Raw genomic sequence first — 25,217 nt, forward strand, 5'->3', positions numbered from 1 at the left:
ACCTGGGGTGGGGGGACCTGTTCTAGCACTGACTGTAGGGAGTGGGGAATGGGGAAGGTACAGGGGGCTCTGCTCCTTGTACCTCCTCCCTCACCTTAACAAGAGAAAACGATGTAAAAGCCTCCTGCATGCTGAAAAATGTTAGAGAAAAAAAAAAAACCACAAAACCCCTTTCTTTTTGAAAAAAAAAAAAAAAAAAAGGAAAAAAAAGAAGGGAAAAAAAAATAATCATGACCCAAACAAACGTCCAATGCTTGCTGTTGGGAACCAGAGTGGGGCTGTCCTGGGGGAGCTGCCCCTCTCTGCAGATGAGGTTCCTACTCAAGTCTCCAAGCTGGCCTTTAATAAAATCTTCAGTTCCAATAACCTTTATATATATATATATATATACACATATATATATACATATACATATATATTAAAAAAAAAAAAAAGCTTGATGTAGCAGTTCTAGTTTAAAATGAATAATGAATAGAAGTATTTCAGCCCCTGTTTTATTTTGATTTTTTTTTTTTTCCCCTGTTCCCTGCTTCCCGCTGTACCCCCCACCGACTCCATATTTTGATGTAGCAACTTTGGAAGTAAGAAAAAAAAAACAAACAAATGCACCGAGAGCTACCTCTGCCTCGATTGGGGGCTGCAGGGAACTCGGGGGGCTCGGGGCTCTCCCTGGCCCCATGGGGCACCCAGAGAGGGGCAGCCTGGGCCCTGCCTGTTGGCATCCATGGGGAGCCCGGGTGCGGGGCTTAAACAACAAATTTGCGTAATTTTTTTTTTCTCTCTTTTTAAATATATGTATATATATAAAAATCTTTAAAAAAAAAAAAATAAAAACAAAAAACAAGAAAAATGCCCATGACCTTAACTATTTGCTCTGACTTGTATCTTCCTTGATAGGTGACTAAAAAATGGCTTGTTGGTCTAATTCACCAGCAATAATGATAACTAAAGACAGCCCCCTCCTCCTGCACCCATCCCCTGGGTGCTGGGTCCCTGCACTTCCCCCCTTCCCTCCCACCATGAGGATGTAATGTGAACCAGCTGGACTGAGCCTCGCTGGCTCCACAATCCTTCCCAGGCTTTTGGGATAACCCCCTCGGAGTGCTGAGGTGATGGGGACACCCCACTTGCACCTGGGCTGGAGGGAGGCAGGTGGAGCTGGGACTCAACACACCAAACTGGGTCTTCCTCTGGATTAGGAGCAGCAAGACCTTTGTGGGAAGAGTCCATGCGACCTCCATCCTGCAAAATCACATCCCACCAGAGTGGGGTCGGTTCCTGGGAGCGGTGACAGGACATGGGCACCTCCTGAGGGGAGCTGGTGGGTTTCCACTCGCCCGGCTGGGGAGTGGGGAGCTCCTGGGGTTTGCATCAGCCCCTGGGAACAGAGCTGAGCTGTGCTGTGGTGAGTGTCGGTGGTGATGTGCTTTTGTGAGGCAGCAACAAGCGGGCACAAGCTGTGGCACTGAGGGCAGGTGCCCAAAACCCGGGGCTGGGAACAGAGAGAGCAGAGCTGTGCTGGAAGGCGCTGGGCTGCAGGCAGGACGTGTCTGGGTCTGGGTGGAATTGGCAGGAACAGCCCCGGGGCTGGTGCGGCTGTAGCGTGGTGACATCAATGGGATGGGACGGCTGTAATGTGGTGCCATCAATGGGATGGAGTGGCTGTAACGCGGTGACATCAATGGGATGGTGCAGCTGTAACGCGGTGACATCAATGGGATGGGGCGGCTGTAACGTGGTGACATCAATGGGATGGGGCGGCTGTAATGTGGTGACATCAATGGGATGGAGTGGCTGTAACGCAGTGACATCAATGGGATGGAGTGGCTGTAACACGGTGACATCAATGGGATGGGGCGGCTGTAACACGGTGACATCAATGGGATGGGGCGGCTGTAACACAATTCCAGTCCCAGTGTGGAGCGCCTGTAACACAGTGTCCGTCCCAGTGTGGAGCGGCTGTAACTCGGTACCATCAATGAGATGGAGCGGCTGTAGCACAGTGCCAGCCCCAGGGATGGAGAGGCTGTAACACGGTGCCATCAATGGGATGGGGCAGCTGTAATGTGGTGCTATCAATGAGATGGAGTGGCTGTAACACGGTGCCATCAATGGGATGGTGTGGCTGTAACACGGTGCCATCAGTGGGATGGTGTGGCTGTAACACAGTGCCATCCCCGGGGATGGAGAGGCTGTAATGCAGTATCATCAATGGGATAGAGCAGCTGTAACACTGTGACTGCCCCGGGGATTGAGCGGCTGTAACATGATGCCAGTCCCAGTGTGGAGCGGCTGTAACGCAGTGACATGAATGGGATGGAGCGCCTGTCACACAGTGCCAGTCCCAGTGTGGAGCGGCTGTAACGCGGTGACATCAATGGGATGGAGCGGCTGTAACGCAGTGCCAGTCCCAGGGATGGGGTGGCTGTAACGTGGTTCCAGTCCCAGTGTGGAGCGGCTGTAACGCGGTGCTATCAATGGGATGGAGAGGCTGTAACACAGTTCCAGCCCCGGGGATGGAGCGGCTGTAACGGTGTCATCAATGGGATGGAAGGGCTGTAACACAGTGTGGAACGGCTATAATGCGGTGCCATTGCTGGGATGGAGCGGCTGTAATGCAGTGCCATCAATGGGATGGTGCGGCTGTAACACAGTTCCAGTCCCAGTGTGCAGCGCTTGTAACACTGTGCCTGCCCTGGGGGTGGAGCGCCTGTAACAGTGCCATCAATGGGATAGGGTGGCTGTAACACGGTGCCAGTCCCAGGGATGGAGCGGCTGTAACACAGTTCCAGTCCCAGTGTGGAGCGGCTGTTACACAGTTCCAGTTCCAGTGTTGAGCGGCTATAACATTGTGCCAGTCCTGGGGATGGAGCGGCTGTTACACAGTTCCAGTCCCAGTGTGGTGCGCCTGTAACACAGTTCCAGTCCCAGTGTGGAGCGGCTGTTACACAGTTCCAGTTCGAGTGTGGAGCGGCTGTAACATTGTGCCAGTCCTGGGGATGGAGCGGCTGTTACACAGTTCCAGTCCCAGTGTGCAGCGCCTGTAACACAGTTCCAGTCCCAGTGTGGAACGGTTGTAACACTGTGCCTGCCCCGGGGATGGAGCGGCTGTAACACTGTTCCAGTCCCAGTGTGGAGCGCCTGTAACACAGTTCCAGTCCCAGAGTGGAGCGGCTGTTACACAGTTCCAGTCCCAGTGTGCAGCGCCTGTAACATTGTGCCAGTCCCAGGGATGGAGCGGCTGTAACACAGTTCCAGTCTCAGTGTGGAGCGGCTATAATGCGGTGCCATTGCTGGGATGGAGCAGCTGTAACACTATGTCCGCCCCGGGGATAACACAGCTCCAGTCCCAGTGTGCAGCGCCTGTAACATTTTGCCAGTCCCAGGGATGGAGCGGCTGTTACACAGTTCCAGTCCCAGTGTGGAGCGGCTGTAACACTGTGCCTGCCCCGAGGATGGAGCGGCTGTAACACAGTTCCAGTCCCAGTGTGGAGCGGCTGTAACACTATGCCCGCCCCGGGGATAACACAGCTCCAGTCCCAGTGTGGAACGGTTGTAACACTGTGCCTGCCCCGAGGATGGAGAGGCTGTAACACAGTTCCAGTCCCAGTGTGCAGCGCCTGTAACACTATGCTCGCCCCGGGGATAACACAGTTCCAGTCCCAGTGTGCAGCGGTTGTAACGCGGTGTCATCAATGGGATGGAGCAGTTGTAACGCGCTGCCCGCCCAGTTCCGAGCTGAGATTTCCACCCCTATTTTACCAAACTATCCCGACTTCTCCAACAACGAGCGAGGCTTTGGGGCTGTGCTGAATTTGGGACTCATCCTACAACCTCTCCTGTGGGTGTGCGGAGCCGAGCCGTGCCGGGGCTGTGCGAACCAGCGCTCCCCGCTCCCGGCTCGGCGGGGAGGTGTCACCGGGGCCGGGCATGTCGCGATAGTGCCGCCTCCCCAGAGCCGCGTCCCCGTTTGAGGCGGGGACAGCGATTCCCGGTGCGGGGGAGAGGGTGACAAAACAACAAAGGGGGAAAGGAGGGATAAAATAATATCGCGCTGTGATGTCATCCTCGTAAATGATATAGAGAATAGTGTGTATTATAATGCATAAGAAAAGAAAGAACCAAAATTGGATTTATAGTTAATGAGGAGATACTATAAAAATATCTTGTCCTAGCTCCCATTTGCAAAAGTATTTTTCAGCTGGAGGGATATCTATTATTTTTTTCTCTTTTCTTTCTTTCTTAAAAAAATAATAATCTTCATACGTACAAAGGCTCAGACTGTTAATGTTGTTAACCTCTGAAATCAAAATACTCCAACCTGTTTTGTTTGGTGTTTGAAGGGTTTATTTTGATGCATTTCCTGGTGTTTTTTAAAGAGAGAGAGAGGAGGGAAAAAAAGATTAAGATTTTAAAATTAGAACATTTCTTTATAATTTAATATTCTATTTTAATAAATGCATTTATTACATGTAAATGTAGCAAGGAACTGGGCTAATAAAAATACTTTTTATTAGGTAATTTATTATAAGAAAAAAGGATATTTTATTTTATGATAAAGTGATCCTTAAAAGTTTAGAAGGTTTAGAATATATGTAGGTTAAAAAATACATTTGTATCCAGAGTATTGCTTAAAAAGTGTTTTTAATATATGTTTCCTTTTTCGTGTGTGCGTGTGTGTATGTAAAGGTGATAGTTATGGTGCAGATAGCCCTTTCCACAAATAAGAAATTAACACAGTTGGATGTATTTAAACAACAACGACAACAAAAAAAATTTAAAAGGTAATTAAAAGCAGAGAAGTAGAAGAGAAAAAAACCACTATAAACCCAAGGCTGTGTCCCCATCTGTGGCTGGAATCCCCCTGTTGAGGGTCGAGTTCTGGGTGGGTTTGGCTGGGGGGCAATTTTTGGGTGAGCCAGCCCTTCCCTGGGCACCTTGGAGGGCTCTGGGGGGCAGAGCCACTCCTGCTGTGAGGACAGGGCTTTGTGGAGAGCTGGGTGTGCACGAGGCAAGGCTGGCACTGCCCATGTCCCCACCCTGCTGGCTGCCAGCATCCATCCCATCTCATCCATCCCATCCCATCCCATTCATCCATCCCATCCCATCCCATCCCATCCCATCCCATCCCATCCCATCCCATCCCATCCCATCCCATCCCATCCCATCCCATCCCATCCCATCCCATCCCATCCCATCCCATCCCATCCCATCCCATCCCATCCCATCCCATCCCATCCCGAGCAGTTTTGTCCTTGAGCTGGTGCAGAGAGCCCAGAGGAGTTTCAGGGTTTCTGGTCCTTCCCCCCCAGGACTGATGGGGCTCTGCAGACCCCTGGGTGGGCTCTGGCTGTGCCTCCCTTTTGGTTTTGTCTCTCACCTGGGCAGGTGCAGGGACAGCAGGGTTTGCTCCCATGATCTTGAGAACATCTGTGGTCATTCCTTTGGAGATTGTGCCAGACCACAGCTGGTTCCATGGTGCTTTCACCAGCCAGGGGCTGAGCTTGCACAGAGCCCCCCAGGTGACCCCATCTGCTCCCCCCAAGCCAGCGTGGGCACAGCTCCTGCAAGGCACAGCCAGAGCTGGCAGTGCCCCAGCTGGTTCTGAGCTTCCTAAAATCCAGGAGAGCATTTCAGCACGTGCCTGGCTCCAGCACATCCTGAGGTGCTGCACAGGATCCTGTCCCAGGAGCTGCTTTTGGGATGTGCTGAGCAGCCACCACCTCCCTGTGGGTTGGGGAGTGGGGGGTCTGTCCCCCTCACACCCCAAATCCTGCTCACCCCCCCCTCCCAAAGCAGCAGGAAAATGGGGTGATGCTTCTGCTCTGTTGCCTTTCAAAGAAGCATTTTAAAATAAGAAAAAAAAAAAAAATTTTTTTTTCTGTTTGTTTGTTTGTTTTTAACCAAAAATGAGAAGAAAAACAAAAAAGGTTTGCGTTAATGGGTATTAAAAAAAAAAATGTTAATAATAATAAACACTCAAATTTATTTCATATAATCCTAGAGTAAAGATTAAAAAAAAAAATTAACTAGTGCAAATAGTAGATGCTATCCATATTGTTTAATCTATAGTAGATCCAAGTGATCCCAGACAGAGCAGAATGTAAAATAAACTTGTGAACATGATCATTGTTAACTTCCCCAGGAACTTCATCTTTTTTTGGTACTATTTTTCTGAAGCAAACAAATAAATGACCGAAAGCCTAACAAAATAATGACCACCAACTGGTACCTTCTGTCAATCAAAGTCCTGAAGTTATTTTTATAGAGGGGAAAAAAAAAAAAAGCAAAAAAAAAAAGGGTCTAATAATATGTATTTTTTTAAAAAGATACGTTTGGGGGCTTATGTTGCTTTTTAAATAAAAATAGACAGATTTGGCTAGTCATGGAACAAAATAAGGAAGTTTTAGGCCATTAATTTTTGCCTTATTCTGACTTCCAGCCTCGAGCTTGGGAGCAGGAAATTGCAGAAAAATGTTCAAAGTTGCTGTTACTTTCCTTGGGCTGTTCTTGGTTTTTGAACTTCTCCAAGCACCAAAGGTGTGGGATGATGCTGGGATGGGCAGGTGGAACCATCCCAGGTGGGAAGGAGAAGGAAAGATTGGCTGATCTCCCCTCTGTAAGGTGACAGACAGAGCTGGAAGGCAGTGAGGTGCTGGGTGGAGGCTCTGCCCTTGCACTGGGCAGCGTCAGGGCATTAGGGTTGGTTTGTTCCCTCTTTTTTATTTTATTTCTTTTTTTTTTTTTTTTTTTGTTCTCTCACCCCCGGGGGACGCCGTGCGCCTCGGGACGAGCTCGCTCAGCGTGTGGCATCTTCCAGGAGATTTGGGTTGTTGGCTGTTGCTTTGCTTGGCCTTTAAACAACACTTTTAAACATTAAGAGCTGTGGGTGAGATGTTTGGAAAAATCCCTGCTGGCTCAGGAGGGTGTTCTTGCAGCCAGGATGGGCCACGACATCCCTGATCCCACAGCTCTGCTTCCCATCAGCTGCCCCAGCACCGTTCTGCTCAGGGGACAGTGACACTGGTGGCACATGCAGGAGCACAAAGGAGGCTGAAGGCTGTTCCCAGCCAGCACAGTGGATGGATCCTGAGCCCCTGCAGTGCCAAAAGCAGGAGCAGGGGCTCCTGGAGGCAGCAGCACTGGGGGTGCTGTGATGGCAAAGCCACTCTGAGCACTGCAGGGAAGTTGGTTCCCCCTGGGTTTAGCCTTTGCTCCTCTCCTCTGTGCTGTGGCTCAGCTGTAGCAAACCCCTGGATCTCCTGCAGCTCAGGAGCATCCACAGATGCCTTGGAGAAGCATGTTGGCTGCCCCTCACTCCCTGTGCCTGTTCTGGGGGGCTGGGGCAGCCTTTACCAGCATTCATCACTCAGCAAAGCCATGCAATAGGTCAGGACAGGAATGAAGACAGTTCTCATTCGGTTTCTGCATATAAATAGCACTGTGAATCTGAGATTTCCCCCCCCCCCCGGGGTGTTTTGGGGAGCAGGGCAGGTGTTTCCCATGCTGGGTGGAATCAAGCACCTGCTCCTTCCCCACGGGGGTGGTGAGGCAGCCTGTTTGCTCTTTCCCTTTTGTTTTACCTCATTGTTTTGTTTTTTTTCTTATTTGATACTTGAAGAAGCGTCAGAGGTGGACATTGTGCAGTGGTGCCCTGGACTGGAGAGTGGATGCACTTTATGGTCACTTGTGTAGGGACAGTGGGTCCCACCCCACTCTGCCCAGCCCCAGCAAGGTGTCCTTGGTGGCAGCAGAGCCAGCCTGGGCTGGTTCTTCCAAAACCCTTTCTAGGATGTCAGGGAGCAATCTCTGTGTTTGAGTGTGACTTTTCACATCCTGTAGAAACTTGAAGCCACCTTCTGCTGTCAAATGACCCAGTGAAGTTTGGCTGGAATTGCACAAGGCAGATTTTTGGTTTGGCTGTGCCATCCCAGCAGGAGGTTGGGCAGCTCCTGTGTCCCCCTCTGTGTGACTCCCCTGCTCCAGTGGGTTCCTCTGCTGGAATCTGGAGTCACTGCAGCCCTGGCAGGCTGCAGCATCCCTGCTGGATCTGCTCCAGCATCTGCTAATGGAGCAAATTGAAAGTCACCCCCAGTAAAGTGACACTAATGTAAAATCTGGAGTAGTTCCACTACTGTCTGTGTGAAAATGAAGTCCCCCTCCAATGGTGGCACTGGGTTGCTGACAGCAGGATGTGCTTTCTGGGCTTATCATGCTGCTTTTGAAACAACTTGCAGAGAAATGGAGTGGTGAGATGTGACAATGTGGTGTGGCCATTGAGATCTGCCCTTGGCTCCCAAGAGCTGGGATACAAGGTGTAGTCACAGGCTGTTCTTTTTTTCCTTTTTCTTTATGAATTCTGTTCAAGATAATCATAAAAAAAAGGGGAAAAGAAAAAAGACCAGGGGCTGGATCCTGTTTGCTGAGTTAGAAACCAGTGTTAAGCTAACATGAAAGGCAAATGGGCAGATCCCAGGCTGGCAGGTCTAGAGCCAGCTCTGATCCCAGCCCCAGGCAAGCCAAGGAAATCCCCAGGGATGCCCAGAGCAGCCCCCAGGCATCCTCCTGCAAAGTCAGGAGCCTGTGGGGCTGCAGAGATTCCTCTGGCTCTGCCCTGCTATCAAAAGCTGCTGTTGGGACCCTGGCAGAGCAGCTCAGTGGCATTTCCCACCTGAGACAGAAATGCAGAAACAAACCCCAGGGCACAGCAGCAGATCTCACCAGGGCAGCACAGCCTTGCCCAGCACCACCTTGGCTTCCTCTCACCCTCCCTCCAGGCTGATATGAAGTTATCTGGACCTGCTTTCCTTGCTCTGGCTGCTGTCACACCTGCCCCACCTCGTGCTGAGCCAGCTGGCCACCAGTCACCTGTGCTGACTGTGTGGCCCTTCCATTGAAAGTCCATTTATTTTGCGTTTGCTTTTCTTTTTTTTTTTATATATTTTCATTTTTTCCCCCCTCCTCTTTTCTTTTAACATCATAGGAAACCTGTAGTCGGGATTGTTACTATTGGAAACCGATCACATGTTCCATCCAGGTATTTTCATCTCTCTGGCATCACACAAAAATAAAGGCCTGAGAGAGAGATATAACCGAACATAGAAGTAGAGTTAGGCTTGTTGTCTGAGTTTTGAGGCATATAGTATAATGGGAGAAGGAAAAAAAAAAATTAAAATAAAATAAAATTAAAATAATGATGTTGCACAACTTGTAGAAAACAAAGAAGGGAAAGGGTTAATGTATTAAATGTGCTAAATTACATTAAGAACTTAATTTTATTAAAGTATTATTACTTAAGAAACTTGGTGTCTGCTCTTGGTTTGTGTCTGTTCATCTCTTTAAGAAGGGCCAGGAGCAGTGGTTGGGAACAAGGGGGGGGGGCTGGACCTCCCTCTGCCACCCCTCCTGCATCTCCCACCAGTCCCATGCTTTTGGCAGCATTTTTGGGGGTTCATTAAAGCCCTTGTGAGATGCTGAGGCAGCTGCTAGCAGATCCCACATCCATGACCCACCCTGTGCCACATTTCACCCTTCCCACTCCTTCATCCCAGCAGAAAACACCTGAAAACTGGGAATCCTGGCACAAAAATCGAGTTACCCAGCCCAGAAATGTCCCCATGGCAGTGATGCCCAGGGCACACTTGGCTCAGCCTTGTCCCTTTGCAGAGCAGCATCCATCCCCCCCCAGCCACCCACCTCTGCAGCCCAGGGGGGGCTGACATCACCTCTTGGCTCTGTTTTTGGTGTGGGCAGATGGTGTGGGAGGGGATGGTGATGGCAGCTCCAGCTGGTCTGGGTGGTGCCAGCTGGGGTGGGCATGGGGTAAAGCTCAGTGGGCATCATTCCCCAGCTGTATCAGACACAGATTTTGACAGGGGATGGGTCTGGCCAGCTCAGGGATGAGGCTGCCTCTGAGGGGGCAGCACAGTGGGAGGATAAAGCACTTTTTATGCCCCTTTGTGCATCCCTGTGCTGGCAGCAGGATCACACCTGAATTTCGACTCTCCCCTTTGTCCTCCCAGCAGGACACTCCCCTTGCCCAGGCTGCAGTCACAGCTTCCTCCCAACCCTCCTCCTCCTCCTCACCCTTCACTGCCTGTGATGTTTCCCATGTGGGGCTGGCACTGCTCTTGCCTCAAGGAAAGGCCTGGCAGGGAGAGAAAAGGCTTCAACAGCAGCTTTATTTGGGGATTTTGCCTCAGTTTCTGTTTCATTGATAAATCATGCCCCAAGGGGGAACCCTGGCCTAGATCCTGCTGGCACAGCCATGTGAGATGCAGAGACTGGGTAGAGGGAAAAAGATCCCCCAAAACCCCACAGTGCAGCAGGGGCCACACTCCCAGTGCTGGATCAGCCTTTTTCCTCCTTCTGACACTCCTGACTGTAGCACAGGGCTCAGCACAGTCTGTCCCAGCATCCTGGGTGCAGGGGACAATGCCACTCTCATCCCAGCAGGGCAGCACATCCAGTGGTGCTGTGCCCCCAGGCTGGGCCATGCAGCCACCAGCCAAGGTGGCCAAACCCTCAAGCAGGAGGGGTCAGGTCATGCTGGGGGTCCCTGGAGCTGAGGGGTCCCCAGTGCTGACACTGGCTCCCATCCTCAGCCCCCCAAATCCCTGGTGCCCCTTGTCCCCTCCTCAGGGCTTCCCAAAGGTCCCCATCTCTTTCCATGGAAGAGTCACAGCTTTTCCCTTTGCTGGGATCAAAGGGAGGGGGTCACAACACAAAAACATCATCCCCACACCCCACCCTGGCCCCAGCAGCACCCACAGCTCTCAGTGCTGCAGGGCCAGAGCAGGGCACACCAGGCAGAAGGATGCACCCAGTGTCCCCTCCACACAGGGTGTCACCAAACAGGGACTCACCGTGTTCAGTGCCACCCAGTGACTGTGCCTGCAGGGCTAAAGGGAGCAGGGACACAGGGGATGGAGAGGGGACACAGCCTGACCCTCGCTGCTCCTGCAGGCAGAGCAGGAGGGGCAGGGTGACAGAGCAGCCACCAGCCCGCAGTGCTCAGAGCTGGAGGGTGACACACGATGCCAGCCTGTGCTGGGGGCTGAGTGGGGGCACAGCAGGCTCAGATGTTCTGGCAGCAGGGTGCCTGTCTGCCCTCCTGCTGCGTGGGCAGCACCCGGATGGGCTCGATGCTGGTGGAGGGGCCGAGCTCAGGCTCGGGCTGGCCACTCATCTGCCTCTGGGACACCATGTGGTAGATCTCTGCCAGCAGGGAGAGAAGGGGAAACATCCTTTAGGTGAGCATTTGAGTGGGGGATCTGCTCCAGGGTGCTGCAGGGGTGCAAACACCCCACCTGCCCACCCCAAACCCCACCCAGACCCCCAGAGGTGTCTCCTAAGAGCACACAACACCCAAAACCACCCCCTTTCCTACTTGCCCCTCACCTGAGAGAATATTATGAAAAGCTGTCTCCACATTGGTGGAATCCAGAGCAGACGTCTCGAGGAAGGAGAGCCCGTTCTTCTCTGCAAGAACAGCGAGCTCAGGTGGGATCCCCGAGCCGGGGGAGGGGGCTGGACAGGTTGGGGAGGGGGGTACCTGCGAAGCTCCTGGCCTCGTCGGTGGGCACGGCCCGAAGGTGGCGCAGGTCGCTCTTGTTGCCCACCAGCATGACGGCGATGCTGGTATCGGCGTGCTCCTGCAGCTCCCGCAGCCAGCGCCCCGCGCTCTCGTACGACAGGTATTTGGCGATGTCATAGACCAGCAGCGCTCCCACCGCGCCGCGGTAGTACCTGGGGACAGCGGGGCGGGGGCGGCGGGATGGGGGCATGGGGGGTACGGAGGGGATGGGGGCACGGGGGGGATGGGGGCACGGAGGGGGTGGGGGCACGGAGGGGATGGGGGCACGGAGGGGATGGGGGCACGGAGGGGATGGGGGCACGGAGGGGATGGGGGCACGGAGGGGATGGGGGGCACGGAGGGGATGGGGGGCACGGAGGGGATGGGGGGCACGGAGGGGATGGGGGCACGGAGGGGATGGGGGCACGGAGGGGATGGGGGCACGGAGGGGATGGGGGCACGGAGGGGATGGGGGCACGGAGGGGATGGGGGCACGGGGGGGATGGGGGCACGGGGGGGATGGGGGCACGGGGGGGATGGGGGCACGGGGGGGATGGGGGCACGGGGGGGGATGGGGGGCATGGCGGGGATGGGGGCATGGGGGGTACAGAGGGGATGGGGGCACGGAGGGGATGGGGGGCACGGGGGGGATGGGGGGCACGGGGGGGATGGGGGCATGGCGGGGATGGGGGGCACGGAGGGGATGGGGGGTACGGAGGGGATGGGGGCATGGGGGGCACAGTGGTCACAGCAGGGATGGGGTCACAGAGGGGATGGGGTCACAGGGGTCACAGTGGGGATGGGGTATGGCAGGGATAGGGTCATGTGGGTCACAGCAGGGATGGGGTCACAGGGGTTACAGCGGGGCGGGCACGGCGGGATGGGGTCATGGGGGGGACGGGGGGGATGGGGTCACAGGGAGCACGGTGGGGACGGGGGCACAGGGGTCACAGGGGTCACAGCAGGGATGGGGTCACGGCGGGGATGGGGGCACGGGGGGCACGGGGGGCACAGAGGGGACAGGGACATGCAGGGATGGGGTCACAGGGGGGACGGGGGCACGGGGGTTACAGGGGTCACAGTGGGGATGGGGCACGGCGGGGACGGGGTTACAGAGGGGATGGGGTCATGGGGGTCACAGGGGTCACGGGGGGGCGGGGTCACAGTGGTCACAGCAGGGATGGGGGCACAGAGGGGATGGGGTCACAGGGATCACGACAGGGTCACAGCAGGGATGGGGGCACAGAGGGGATGGGGTCACAGGGGTCACAGCAGGGACGGGGCCACAGAGGGGATGGGGTCACAGGGATCACGACAGGGTCACAGCAAGGATGGGGTCAAAGGAGAGGACGGGGTTACAGGGGTCACAGCAGGGATGGGGTCACAGGGGTCACAGCAGGGACGGGGCCATGGCAGGGACAGGGTCATGGCAGGGACAGGGTCACAGGGGTCACGACAGGGTCACAGCAGGGATGGGGTCAAAGGAGAGGACGGGGTTACAGGGGTCACAGCAGGGATGGGGCCATGGCAGGGACAGGGTCATGGCAGGGATGGGGTCATAGGGGTCACAACAGGGTCACAGCAGGGACGGGGTCACAGCAGGGACGGGGGTCACAGGGGTCACAGCAGGGATGGAGTCCCAGCAAGGGACAGGGTCACAAGAGTCACAGGGGGAATGGGGTCCCAGCAGGGATGGGGTCACAGCAGGGACGGGGTCCCAGGGGTCTCAGCAGGGATGGGGTCACAGGGGTCCCAGCAGGGATGGGGTCACAGCAGGGACAGGGTCACAGGGGTCCCAGCAGGGCCCAGGCCAGGAGCAGGGCACTCACGCTGAGGTGATGGCCCGGTAGCGCTCCTGCCCCGCCGTGTCCCAGATCTGAGCCTTCACTGTCTTGTTGTCTACCTGGATGCTCCTGGTGGCAAACTCCACCCCGATGGTGCTCTTGCTCTCCAGGTTGAACTCATTGCGGGTGAAGCGTGACAGGAGGTTGCTCTTCCCCACCCCTGAGTCCCCAATGAGAACAACTGGGGGAACAGAGACACAGTCAGCTCCCCCAGCAGCCAGGAAAAATGGGAATATCCCCATCTGCACCCTAGGAAAAATGGGAATATACCCATCTGCCCCCCAGGCACCCAGGAAAAATGGGAATATCCCCATGTGCCCCCCCAGCACCCAGGAAAAGTGGGAATATCCCCATCTGCCCCCCAGGCACCCAGGAAAAATGGGAATATCCCCATGTGCTACCCCAGCACCCAGGAAAAATGGGAATATCCCCATGTGCCCCCCAGGCACCCAGGAAAAATGGGAATATCCCCATGTGCTACCCCAGCACCCAGGAAAAATGGGAATATCCCCATCTGCCCCTCAGGCACCCAGGAAAAATGGGAATATCCCCATGTGCTACCCCAGCACCCAGGAAAAAAGGGAATATCCCCATCTGACCCCCAGACATCCAGGAAAAATGGGAATATCCCCATGTGCACCCTAGGAAAAATGGGAATATACCCATCTGCCCCCCAGGAAAAATGGGAATATCCCCATCTGCTCCCCAGCACCCAGGAAAAATGGGAATATCCCCATGTGCCCCCCAGCACCCAGGAAAAATGGGAATATCCCCATCTGCCCCTCAGGCACCCAGGAAAAGTGAGAATATCCCCATCTGCCCCTCAGGCACCCTAGGAAAAATGGGAATATCCCCATCTGCCCCCCAGGAAAAATGGGAATATCCCCATCTGCCCCTCAGGCACCCAGGAAAAATGGGAATATCCCCATCTGCCCCCCAGGAAAAATGGGAATATCCCCATCTGCCCTCCAGGCACCCAGGAAAAATGGGAATATCCCCATCTGCCCTCCAGGCACCCAGGAAAAATGGGAATATCCCCATGTGCTACCCCAGCACACAGGAAAAATGGGAATATCCCCATCTGCCCCCCAGGAAAAATGGGAATATACCCATCTGCCCCCCAGGCACCCAGAAAAAATGGGAATATTCCCATCTGCGCCCCAGCACCCAGGAAAAATGGGAATATCCCCATCTGCCCCTCAGGCACCCAGAAAAAATGGGAATATTCCCATCTGCGCCCCAGCACCCAGGAAAAATGGGAATATCCCCATCTGCCCCTCAGGCACCCAGGAAAAGTGAGAATATCCCCATCTGCCCCCCAGGAAAAATGGGAATATCCCCATGTGCCCCCCAGGCACACCCCACATCCCTCTCATCCAGGAGAGCAGGAGCAGCTGCCTCCACTCCTCCCAGCAGCATCCCTTGAGGAAATCCCTGCCCTCACTGGGAAGTTGCCAGAAGTTTCTGTCCCTGGGGATGGGAAAGCTGCACTGATGTCTCCAAAATGGGCAGAAAACCAGGGTCAGGACCTGTGTGGGGTGAGCCAGGCAGAGCTGGGGCTCCTCTGCCAGCCCTGAGGGCACTCTGGAGGACTCAAAGATATGGTTTGAAAGGAAATATCCTCCTCTGCAGCTGCTGGTCCAGCCCACGAGCTGGGAAATCCCTGGGTGTGGGTTAAATGAATTTTCTGCCTGTCCCAGATCTGGCTGGTTCCTGTAAAACCTGGTGAAACAGGCTCTGGAGAGCTTTATCACACACCTCCCCAGACAAGTTGGTTGAGTTTATGACTCAACAGGTTTTGGTTTTATTTTTTAAGTTATTTTTAATTCCCTCACTGCCCATCCTGCTCATTCCCCAGGTGTACTCAGACACTTCTCCCACCTGTGGGACACATCTCCCCACCTGGGCTGGGGTCACAACCACCCAGTGACCAGGGCAGTGGGGACACAGGAACAGCAGCACCAGCAAGGGGCCACTGGGATGCCACAAACTGCAGGAGCCTCAGCAAACCTGCAGTGAGAAGCTTTTCCCCCTTGATTTGTCCAAAGTCCCTCTTTAGCTCCCTTGGAGCCCCTTTAGGCACTGAAGGGGCTCTGAGGTTTCCCCAGAGCCTTTTCTTCTACAGGCTGAACATCCCCAGCTCTCCCAGCCCTTGGAGATTTCTTGATTTCTTCCAGGAGCTCCACATCTTTTTCTCTGCAGGGGGGGGTCTCACCAAAATGAAGCAGAGGGGCAGAATCCCCCTCCCTTTGCCTGGCTGCCAGGGTGACTTCTCAGCTTCTACCCACTGCACTGAGGTCTAGAGAACAAAATCAGCTTGGACTGCCCTGTACAAGGCAGCAGGAAATGCAGGCCAGTGGTGATCCAGCTTCCTTTTCACTTTCTGAGCCTTGAAGTTTTGATCTGAGCTCTGTTTTTTACCAACAGCAGGAATTTGCTGGTTCCCCAGCTGAATGCCACAATCCCCATCCATGGCAGCTCTGGACCACAGCAGGGATGCAGGGTGGGGGCTGCAGGGTCTGCAGCCTGTGGGGGTGATGAGCCTCATGTCCCTGAGCTTGGATGGCTCAAGGGGCTTGAGCAGCACCCCCTACCCCAAGCACAAAAATATTTTTGCTGAGGATGCCCCAAACATCCTCAGGGAGCTGCACACAGGGCCCAGCTCCATGCCCCTGGACACTGCATTCCCCTTTGACTCTGCTTTGGAAGGGATGAGCTGCACTGAAAACTGAGTTCTCCTATTTTTTAACAACTCCAGAGATCCTTGAGGGCCAGGAGGGGAATGAAGAGTCCATGAGAGCTGCTGCCAGCCCTGCCTCCTGTAGGATGACAAGGGACACACAGACACAGGAGGACCATGTGCTGAAGCCCCTACAGTCACACAGCACAGAAAAAAAGCAACTGGGAGAGCTCCTGCATACTTGAGGAACCACTCAGCATCAGAGTTTTCCTCATTCCAGGTCCCAGAGTAACTCCAGGGAGGAGGATTTTCCTGGGCAGCAGCCAGGGGAGGTGTGCAGGAGCCAGGGGCTACCAGCTGGCTGGAATTCCGTCCTGTCGGTGGCTAGAATTACCCGGGGCCCTGAGGGCAGGGCTGTGTGGCTAGGCTGACTCACAGCCACCCACCGGGGAGCTCACACCCTGGGGTTTATAGCTCAGGAGGCTGTGGCATGGCTGAGATGTCCTTTTGCTTCCCCAGCACTTGCTTTGGCCACAGCAGACCGTGCACAGGGATGGGGGGATGCTGGGCAGAAACCAGCCTGTCCCTGTCCCCAGCCCACCCTGGGCACAGCAGGGAGGTCAGAGCTCCACCAGCACTGGGAAGGACAAGCCTGGATCCCTGGATCCTCTTTCTCACAGCTTCCCTCACCCAGTGCTGCAGAGAGGAGCACCCAGGGGTCTCAGCAAACCCTGAGAGCATCTTAAACCAGCTCCAGCAAACCCTGGGAGCACAGCAGCACCTTAAACCAGCTCCAGCACACCCTGAGAGCACAGCAGCACCTTAAACCAGCTCCAGCAGCATCCACCCTCCTTCCCTGCACTCAGGAACGCCGCCAGCCCCCTCTCCCGGGAACTGGGAAATGGGTGTTACAGCCCAGTAGAAAACCCAGGAACTGGGAACTGAGTGTTCCATCCCAGTAAAAACCCCAACTCCCGAGAACTGGGTGTTACACCCCAGTACAAACCCCAGCACCCCAGAACTGAGTGTTACACCCCAGTACAAACCCAGCTCCCCAGAACTGAGTGTTACATCCCAGTACAAACCCCAGTACAAACCCCAGCTCCCCAGAAATGAGTGTTACACCCCAGTACAAACCCCAGCTCCGCAGAACTGAGTGTTACATCCCAGTACAAACCCCAGCTCCCCAGAAATGAGTGTTACATCCCAGTACAAATCCAGCTCCCCAGAAATGAGTGTTACACCCCAGTACAAACCTCCTCTGCCCAGAACTGAGTGTTACATCCCAGTACAAGCCCCAACTCCGAGAGCTGAGTGTTACATCCCAGTACAAGCCCCAGCTCCCCAGAACTGAGTGTTACACCCCAGTACAAACCCCAGCTACTGGGAACTGAGTGTTCCATCCCAGTACAAGCCCCAGCTCCCCAGAACCGAGTGTTACACCCCAGTACAAGCCCCGGCTCCCAGTCCCAGCCCGGGGGCGCTGCGTGGAGCCCCGGGGGCAGCGGGCTGAGCCTGGGCACGGGCAGCACACCCACCTTTGAAGAGATAATCGTACTCATCATCCTTGCCCCGCATCTCGCCCCGCTGCCACTGGGCCAACTGGGATTTCCGGGCTTCTTCCAGCCCTGGCTGGGGCTGTCCCCCGCCACCCATTGGTGGCCACAACTTTTCCTGCTCCACACCCATTGGCGGCCCGGGCTGCCCGTCAGCACTCAGGTGCGCTCACCTGCGCCAGGTAAGGGGGGCGGGGACACCGCCTGTGTGTGCACCTGGTGGGGACAGTGACGGCTTGGTGCAAAGGGAAAGCGAGGGAGGACATGGAGAATCCAGCGGGAATTATCCCGTTTCCGAGGGGTGTCAGATAAATGGCAGAGTCATCGTTTGAAGTGATAAAGTTCAAACGGGGGGTGTAAAGTGAGGAGGGGGTACATGGCTTTAGGGTGGGAGGGTGTGCAGGGGAGCTGTGGCATCCAGCTGGGCTGCTTTGAAGGCCATGATCTTCAGCACATTACGAAGGTGGGGACCCAGGGCGTCGACCACAAACACGCAGGAATTCCAGCTCAGTAAACCTGCATTTCACAAGTCCTTTAATGATTGTGTCACGCCCGTGCTGGACACAGAGCTGCTCCCAGCCCCATGGCACTGGGCCCTGTCCCACCGTGCAGGCAGCAGGCACCTTTGCTTGGTCTTTGCCCATGTCTGGGGATGGACAGATGTCTAGGGATGGACAGATGTCTAGGGTTGAGACAGTCAAGGGCTGAGTGCTGCCACTTCCCACCCTAGGGCTTGGCTCTGCTCCAGAGCAATCCCTGGTTGCTCAGCCATGTCCTCAGTGCATGGCACAGGGTGGCCCCCAGGAGCATCCCCAGGGCCAGAGGAAATCAGAGAGGCTCCTGTTGCTGGCATGATCCCCCAAAACCTCCTGGCTTCTTCCCCAGAGGTTCCTCAGGGTGTCCTGGTCCTTTTACCCTGCAGGTCCAGGGGGGCTGATACAGTGGTGATGCTAATCAGGGCCCAACAAAAACAAAACAGAGAAGAGCTCCTGGAAATGGTGCTTTTCACTGTTTATGGCAGAATTTAGCCCCTGTCCAGGCTGCTGGTCCCCAGGACAGGGGTGGCAGGGCAGTGCTGGTGGGCACTGCAGTGTCCCAGGGCTGTGGGGCTCCCTGGGGTGCTCAGAGGGCCACGCAGCACGGGCGCCTCTCTGCCTGTGCTGGGGCTGTGCTGGCAGGGCTCTCGCTGCCAAGTGACACCGTGTTGCTTTGGCTGCTCCTCTGCTTCTGCTTCTGCACTTTGTAGAAGATTTCTGCAAAAGAAGAAGTGGCAGGGGGTCCCTGCATCAGCCAAGCCCCCCCTCCCCACTGGGGATGCAGGGGCAGCTTCAAGCCTGCAGCCCCCACTGCCTGCCTGCAGCTCAGCATGCTGGTGGCTCTCCTTCATCTCCACACAGCAGATGGGTGACTTGAGGGGTGACAAGGCAGCAGCTCACACAGGTTTCATCCCTGCAGCACTCGGTGAACACCCTGTGCTTGGGCAATTTCCTCTTGCCTAACCTGGAATTAGTGCTTCACCCCGTGCTGAGGCTGGCAGCTCGCTGGGCCAGGCTGGCTCAGCACGGCATGGCATGGAATAGCACTGCTTGGCTTGGCATGGCTCAGCATGGCATGGAATAGCACTGCTTGGCTTGGCATGGCTCAGCATGGCATGGCATGGAATAGCACTGCTTGGCTTGGCATGGCTCAGCATGGCATGGCACACCTCCCTGCTGCTGGCTGCCATTCCTGGAGAGCTGCTCCTGGACTCCAGCCCTTGTCCCCCAGGTCCCCACAGCTGGTTTGGCAGGATGCTGGAGACACCAAGTCATGAGTCCAGGACAACAGGAAGGAGACTGGAGATTATGGGGCAGAAAGAGCCCCTGGGCCTTCAGGGATGCCCAGAGGCTGTGAGAACAAAGCTTGGGGTGTGGGGAGTGAAACGCCCAGCACCAAAGGCTGAAAACCAAAGCAGCCAGAAAGACAATATCAAAAGAGCTCATGAAACCCGCCCCAAATAGCTCAGGTGGAGCAGGGAGGGAAGTGCTGCACATCATCTGCCCAGCTCTGCAGCCCTGGGAAAGGGAGATGGGACCCTGCAGCACTGCCTGTACCCTTCAGGATGGTCTCAAATGCCTCCTCAACATTGGTGGAGTCCAGCGCTGAGGTCTCCACGAACAGCAGCCCCTTGTTGTCTGCAAGGAGAGGAATCCCTTGAGGTGACACAGAGCCCAGTGAGGACATGGCTCCAACCTGGAGCACCTTTAGAGATGTTCAGGTGACACAGAGCCCAGTGAGGACATGGCTCCAACCTGGAGCACCTTTAGAGATGTTCAGGTGACACAGAGCCCAGTGAGGACATGGCTCCAACCTGGAGAACCTTTAGAGATGCTCAGGTGACAGAGAGCCCAGTGAGGACATGGCTCCAACCTGGAGCACCTTTAGAGATGCTCAGGTGACACAGAGCCCAGTGAGGACATGGCTCCAATCTGAAGCACCTTTAGAGATGTTCAGGTGACACAGAGCCCAGTGAGGACATGGCTCCAACTGGGAGCACCTTTAGAGATGCTCAGGTGACACAGAGCCCAGTGAGGACATGGCTCCAACCTGGAGCACCTTTAGAGATGTTCAGGTGCCTCACTCCCCACACTGTTGGGGAGGTTCTCAAGCCCCCAGCTCTGTGGCAGAGTGCCAGCCCTTACCTGCAAACATTTTTGCCTCTTCCATGGGCACCTCTCGAGCCTGTGCCAGGTCAGTCTTGTTCCCCACCAGCATGACAACGATGCTGGCCTCAGCATGGTCATACAGCTCCTTCAACCAGCGATCCACCACGTCGTAGGTCTGGTGCTTGGTGATATCAAACACCACCAGAGCACCCACAGCCCCTCGGTAATACCTGCGACAGAACCCCCATCATCCATCACCCCAGGCTGCAGACCCCCCCTCCAGCCCTCACCCGGGGGGGTGCCATCCTCACGCGGAGGGTGATGGCGCGGGTAGCGCTCCAGGCCAGCCGTGTCCCAGATCTGAGCCTTCACCAGGGCGTCCCCCCAGCAGCAGGGTGCGTGTGGAGAACTCCACGCCGATGGTGGTGCGGCTGTCGTGGTTGAACTCGTTGCGGGTGAAACGAGACAGAAGGTTTGTTTTGCCCACGCCGGACTCCCCGATCAGGACGACTGTGGAAGGAAGGAGAAATCACACCTGAGTGCCTCAGCACCTGCTGATGAGCCCAGAAGCTGGGCAGTGGTGAGGGTTTAACCCCAGCTGTGATCTCTAGTTCTGCTGCAGCCCCAGAGCAGGATAAGGATGTTGGTGAGCCCCGGGTCACCCTGCAGCAGTGGTGGCACACCACAGCCTGTCTCCACTTGCCCAAAGGGAGCACTGAGCTCCAGCCAATAGTACCTGGCAGAGACCAGGTGGGAGAGCTCAGCATGGCAGGTGTGAGGCTGTGCCCCCATTTCTCCAGCTCGGGTTTGACACCGCCCAGGTCACCACAGAAAATGACTTTTCATGCCCACTGCTCTCGGGGGGTTACAGGCTCTGCTGGCATTTATGTCTCACAGCCTCCCCATCCCACAACAGCAATTGGCCTGGCACTGCACACCTCACTCTTGGGGTGAGAATGGATCTCCCCGGCTCTCTGGGGACCCTGGTGCCCCTCACCAGCCCTGACCTCACTGCTGTCAGTGGTCGGTGCCTCCCCATGCCCCTCCCCAGCTCCCGGCGCCCATCCCAGCTGCAGGGACAGTCAACCCCATCCCAGCTTGGGACACAGCCTCTGGTGAAAGGACACCCTGCTTCTCTCCCCGCAGCTCCCGGCTTTCTGCTCCACCCCTTCTGGGGGAAGTAGGGCTCGCATGGAGCGCAGGACTCACCCTTGAAGACAAAGTTATAATCCTCCTCGGCGCTGCCCATGTCGCCGCGGCTGCCGCCCGCCCTGGCACGGCCGCCCTGCGTTTCCTCCTGGCCGCTGCCGAGCCTCGAGCAGGCGGCGGGACGGGCCGGGCTCCCGGAGCCTCCAAATTTCCCCTTGACCGGGGAGCCAGAGGCAGAGAAGGGTCTGGGACAGCGGCGGCGACAGAGGCCGAGCTGGCGGCAGCGCGGCCGGTTGACTCAAGGGGTGGGACCGGGTGTCGCAGCGCAGGTTGGGCAGGTAGTGTCACCCCTGGGACCGTCACGGGGCGGCTGGAGGAGGAGCCAGGGCTGATCCCGGGAGCAGGGCAGCGAGAACAGCAGAACAGTGCGGGCAGGAGAACAGCAGGAACAGAACAGCAGGAACAGTACAGGCAGCGAGAACAGCAGGAACAGTGCGGGCAGCGAGAACAGCAGAACAGTGCGGGCAGGAGAACAGCAGAACAGTACAGGCAGGATAACAGCAGAACAGTGCGGGCAGGAGAACAGCAGAACAGTACAGGCAGGATAACAGCAGAACAGTGCGGGCAGGAGAACAGCAGAACAGTGCGGGCAGAACAGCAGAACAGTGCGGGCAGGAGAACAGCAGGAACAGAACAGCAGGAACAGTGCGGGCAGGAGAACAGCAGAACAGTGCGGGCAGGAGAACAGCAGGAACAGTGCGGGCAGGAGAACAGCAGGAACAGTGCGGGCAGGAGAACAGCAGGAACAGTGCGGGCAGGAGAACAGCAGGAACAGTGCGGGCAGGAGAACAGCAGGAACAGTGCGGGCAGGAGAACAGCAGAACAATACGGGCAGGAGAACAGCAGGAACAGTGCGGGCAGGAGAACAGCAGGAACAGTGCGGGCAGGAGAACAGCAGGAACAGAACAGCAAGAACAGTGTGGGCAGGAGAACAGCAGGAACAGAACAGCAGGAACAGTGCGGGCAGGAGAACAGCAGGAACAGAACAGCAAGAACAGTGTGGGCAGGAGAACAGCAGGAACAGAACAGCAGGAACAGTGCGGGCAGGAGAACAGCAGGAACAGAACAGCAAGAACAGTGCGGGCAGGAGAACAGCAGGAACAGTGCGGGCAGCGCGGGCACGAAGGGCAGGGTGACAGCCTGGGGACAGGACAGGGGCGATGGCATCGAGGGCAGCACGGGCAGAGCAGGGCACCGTGGGTGCGATGGCAGCGAGGATGAAGGAGAAGAACTCCTCCTCAGCCCGGCTGCTGCTGCTGTGAATGTTCCCTCGCCTCTGCTGCCATCGTGTGAAAGGCAGGGAAATTGGGACGGGAAGGAGCCCCCACCACCCCCAGGGCTGGGCAGGGGCTCGGCTCTGTTGTAATCCTTCTCTTTTGACAATAGCCTCTTGCAACTTCTTGTTTTTCTCCAGGGCAGTCGGGCTGTGTTACCCCTCAGCTCCCCCAACAACAAAAACAACGGACACAAGCATCAAACACACGTTTATTCCCCGCAGCTTTTGTACTCCTGACACCTTATTTTTAAGACCACACTGGAGCTCCGGGATGTCCGTGGGGCCACTCATGCCCAACCCACACCATGATGGTGGTGAGGGGGCTCAGGGGCACCTCAGAGCCCTTCATTGCTTGCTCATGATGCAGCCACCTGTGTGAGTGGCTCCTCCAGGTACTGCACCAGTGCCTGTGCCTGCAAGCAGAGAACAGCACAAGCCACGCTCAGGTGGGTTTTGCAACCTGTGTGCCCACTGCCCACTCACTTATTGTAATTTATATTTCAGTTTAGAACCTTAAAAAGGTGTGGTGCAAGGTGCAAAGAGTGTCCCAGGCACAGCAGCTTCCACCCCAACCCTCTTCAACAGCTTTTTCCCACATCAAAACAGGGATGCAGCCCTGCTGACCCCCCAGCCACCTCCCCACCAGCTTTACCTTGGCTTTCAGCATCCCAAACCCGACCGTCTCCTTGGCGTACATGCAGAGCAGCAGGTTTGCCACCCGTGTGATGGCCACTCGCCCCTCCTGCCAAGGGAGAAACAGCACCTGTGGCACCCCAGCCTGGCCTGCACCCCAGCACAATCCTGGCACCACAGCCAGGTCCCCAGGGAGGGCAGGGCAGGCACCAGCCCCACGTACCATGCAGTCCATGAGGATGAATTTGAGGTTGTCCTCATTGAATGCCTGGTGCCCATTCTTGTCATAGGCCACCCAGATGTTGCTGGCAATGGCTGCAGTGACCCTGGCATCAGTGTCCCCATAGCCAGAGTAGGCAAGCAAGGAACCCTCGTTGTTCAGCAGCCTGGGAAGGACATGGCAGGGAAAACTGATGCCTCCAACACCAGACCCCCTTTCAGTACCAGGGGTACAACAAACCCCCCACTCAGTCCCAAAACACTCCCACTCTGCAAGGGTTTGGGAGGGCTTCAAAGCCAGAGAGCTGTGCAGTGGCTCCAGGCCCAAGCAGGGCAGTGATGGCTCTGTGGAAGCAGTGGGACCTGCCACAGGCTGGGCATGATGTGGGGCAGGAGAAAGGGCTGGGGAGGAGCAGGGACAGGGTGTGGGGAAAGAGAAAGGGATGGGGCAGGAGCAGGGATGGGATGTGGGGCAGGAGAAAGGGATGGGGCAGGAGCAGGGATGGGATGTGGGGCAGGAGAAAGGGATGGGGCAGGAGCAGGAACAGGGTGTGGGGCAGGAGAAAGGGATGGGGCAGGAGCAGGGACAGGGTGTGGGGCAGGAGAAAGGGATGAGGAGGAGCAGGGATGGGATGTGGGGAAAGAGAAAGGGATGGGGAGGAGCAGGGACAGGGTGTGGGGCAGGAGCAGGGACAGGGTGTGGGGCAGGAGAAAGGGCTGGGGCAGGAGCAGAGATAGGGTGTGGGGAAAGAGAAAGGGATGGGGAGGAGCAGGGACAGGGTGTGGGGCAGGAGAAAGGGATGGGGCAGGAGCAGGGATGGGATGTGGGGCAGGAGAAAGGGATGGGGCAGGAGCAGGGATGGGATGTGGGGCAGGAGAAAGGGATGGGGCAGGAGCAGGAACAGGGTGTGGGGCAGGAGAAAGGGATGGGGCAGGAGCAGGGACAGGGTGTGGGGCAGGAGAAAGGGATGAGGAGGAGCAGGGACAGGGTGTGGGGAAAGAGAAAGGGATGAGGAGGAGCAGGGACAGGGTGTGGGGCAGGAGCAGGGACAGGGGATGACAGGAGCAGGGATAGGATGTGGGGCAGGAGCAGGGATAGGATGTGGGGCAGGAGCAGGAACAGAGGAATGTCCTGCAGCATCTCCGGCCAGGGGCAGCATCCCCTAGGGCAGGGACAGGGCGAGCATCCCCGGGCAGGAAAAGCATCTCCCCGCCATGCCGTCACCCCGCATCAAGCACCGCCCGGGGAAAGCCGCCCCCCCGCCCGGCCCCCCGCACTCACAGCGTGCTCTGGACGCCGCCGGTGTTGGCCTGGCTGAGCACCTGCGTCAGGGCCTTGGGCCGCAGCATGGCGGCCGCCGGCACCGCGGGGCGCGGGTGGGGCCGCACCGGGCGGCGCCTGCGCGAGGGCGCGCCGCGCCCGGAGCATGCCGGGAGTTGTAGTCCCGCCCGGGTTCTGCGCCCTTCCCTGTTTGTTGGGGCCCGGAGCATGCCGGGAGTTGTAGTCCCGCCCGGGTTCTGCGCCCTTCCCTGTTTGTTGGGGCCCGGAGCATGCCGGGAGTTGTAGTCCCGCCCGGGTT

The 25,217-nt window shown here is 56.5% G+C and overlaps 3 protein-coding genes across 3 annotated transcripts; all 3 read right to left on the bottom strand.

Moving 5' to 3' along the window:
• Positions 1 to 11,077: 11,077 nt before the first annotated feature.
• On the bottom strand, positions 11,078 to 17,681 carry LOC306813862 (ras-related protein Rab-11A-like; the record flags this gene model as incomplete). The annotated part of the gene is made up of 5 exons (XM_079329525.1): positions 17,638 to 17,681; positions 13,405 to 13,600; positions 11,555 to 11,748; positions 11,401 to 11,481; positions 11,078 to 11,217 (listed from the first exon to the last, which is right to left on the bottom strand). Exons 1-5 carry the CDS (start codon positions 17,675 to 17,677, stop codon positions 11,078 to 11,080), a joined length of 651 nt encoding a protein of 216 aa, XP_079185651.1. The 5' UTR covers positions 17,678 to 17,681.
• Positions 17,682 to 18,733: 1,052 nt separating this feature from the next.
• Positions 18,734 to 21,644, bottom strand: RAB25 (RAB25, member RAS oncogene family). Its single transcript, XM_079329516.1, is given in 7 exon segments — positions 18,734 to 18,908; positions 19,749 to 19,829; positions 20,337 to 20,530; positions 20,612 to 20,628; positions 20,631 to 20,678; positions 20,680 to 20,810; positions 21,510 to 21,644. Coding segments are annotated over 7 exon segments (642 nt in total). The 5' UTR covers positions 21,550 to 21,644; the 3' UTR covers positions 18,734 to 18,777.
• A 1,330-nt stretch (positions 21,645 to 22,974) lies between these two features.
• Positions 22,975 to 25,077, bottom strand: LAMTOR2 (late endosomal/lysosomal adaptor, MAPK and MTOR activator 2). The gene is made up of 4 exons (XM_079329462.1): positions 24,920 to 25,077; positions 23,642 to 23,804; positions 23,438 to 23,527; positions 22,975 to 23,198 (listed from the first exon to the last, which is right to left on the bottom strand). The coding sequence occupies exons 1-4, from the start codon at positions 24,985 to 24,987 to the stop codon at positions 23,142 to 23,144; spliced, it is 378 nt and encodes a 125-aa protein (XP_079185588.1). The 5' UTR covers positions 24,988 to 25,077; the 3' UTR covers positions 22,975 to 23,141.
• Positions 25,078 to 25,217: the final 140 nt, after the last annotated feature.

The sequence above is a fragment of the Erithacus rubecula genome (assembly GCF_903797595.1).
Source record: "Erithacus rubecula genome assembly, chromosome: 33".
Taxonomy (NCBI): domain Eukaryota; kingdom Metazoa; phylum Chordata; class Aves; order Passeriformes; family Muscicapidae; genus Erithacus; species Erithacus rubecula.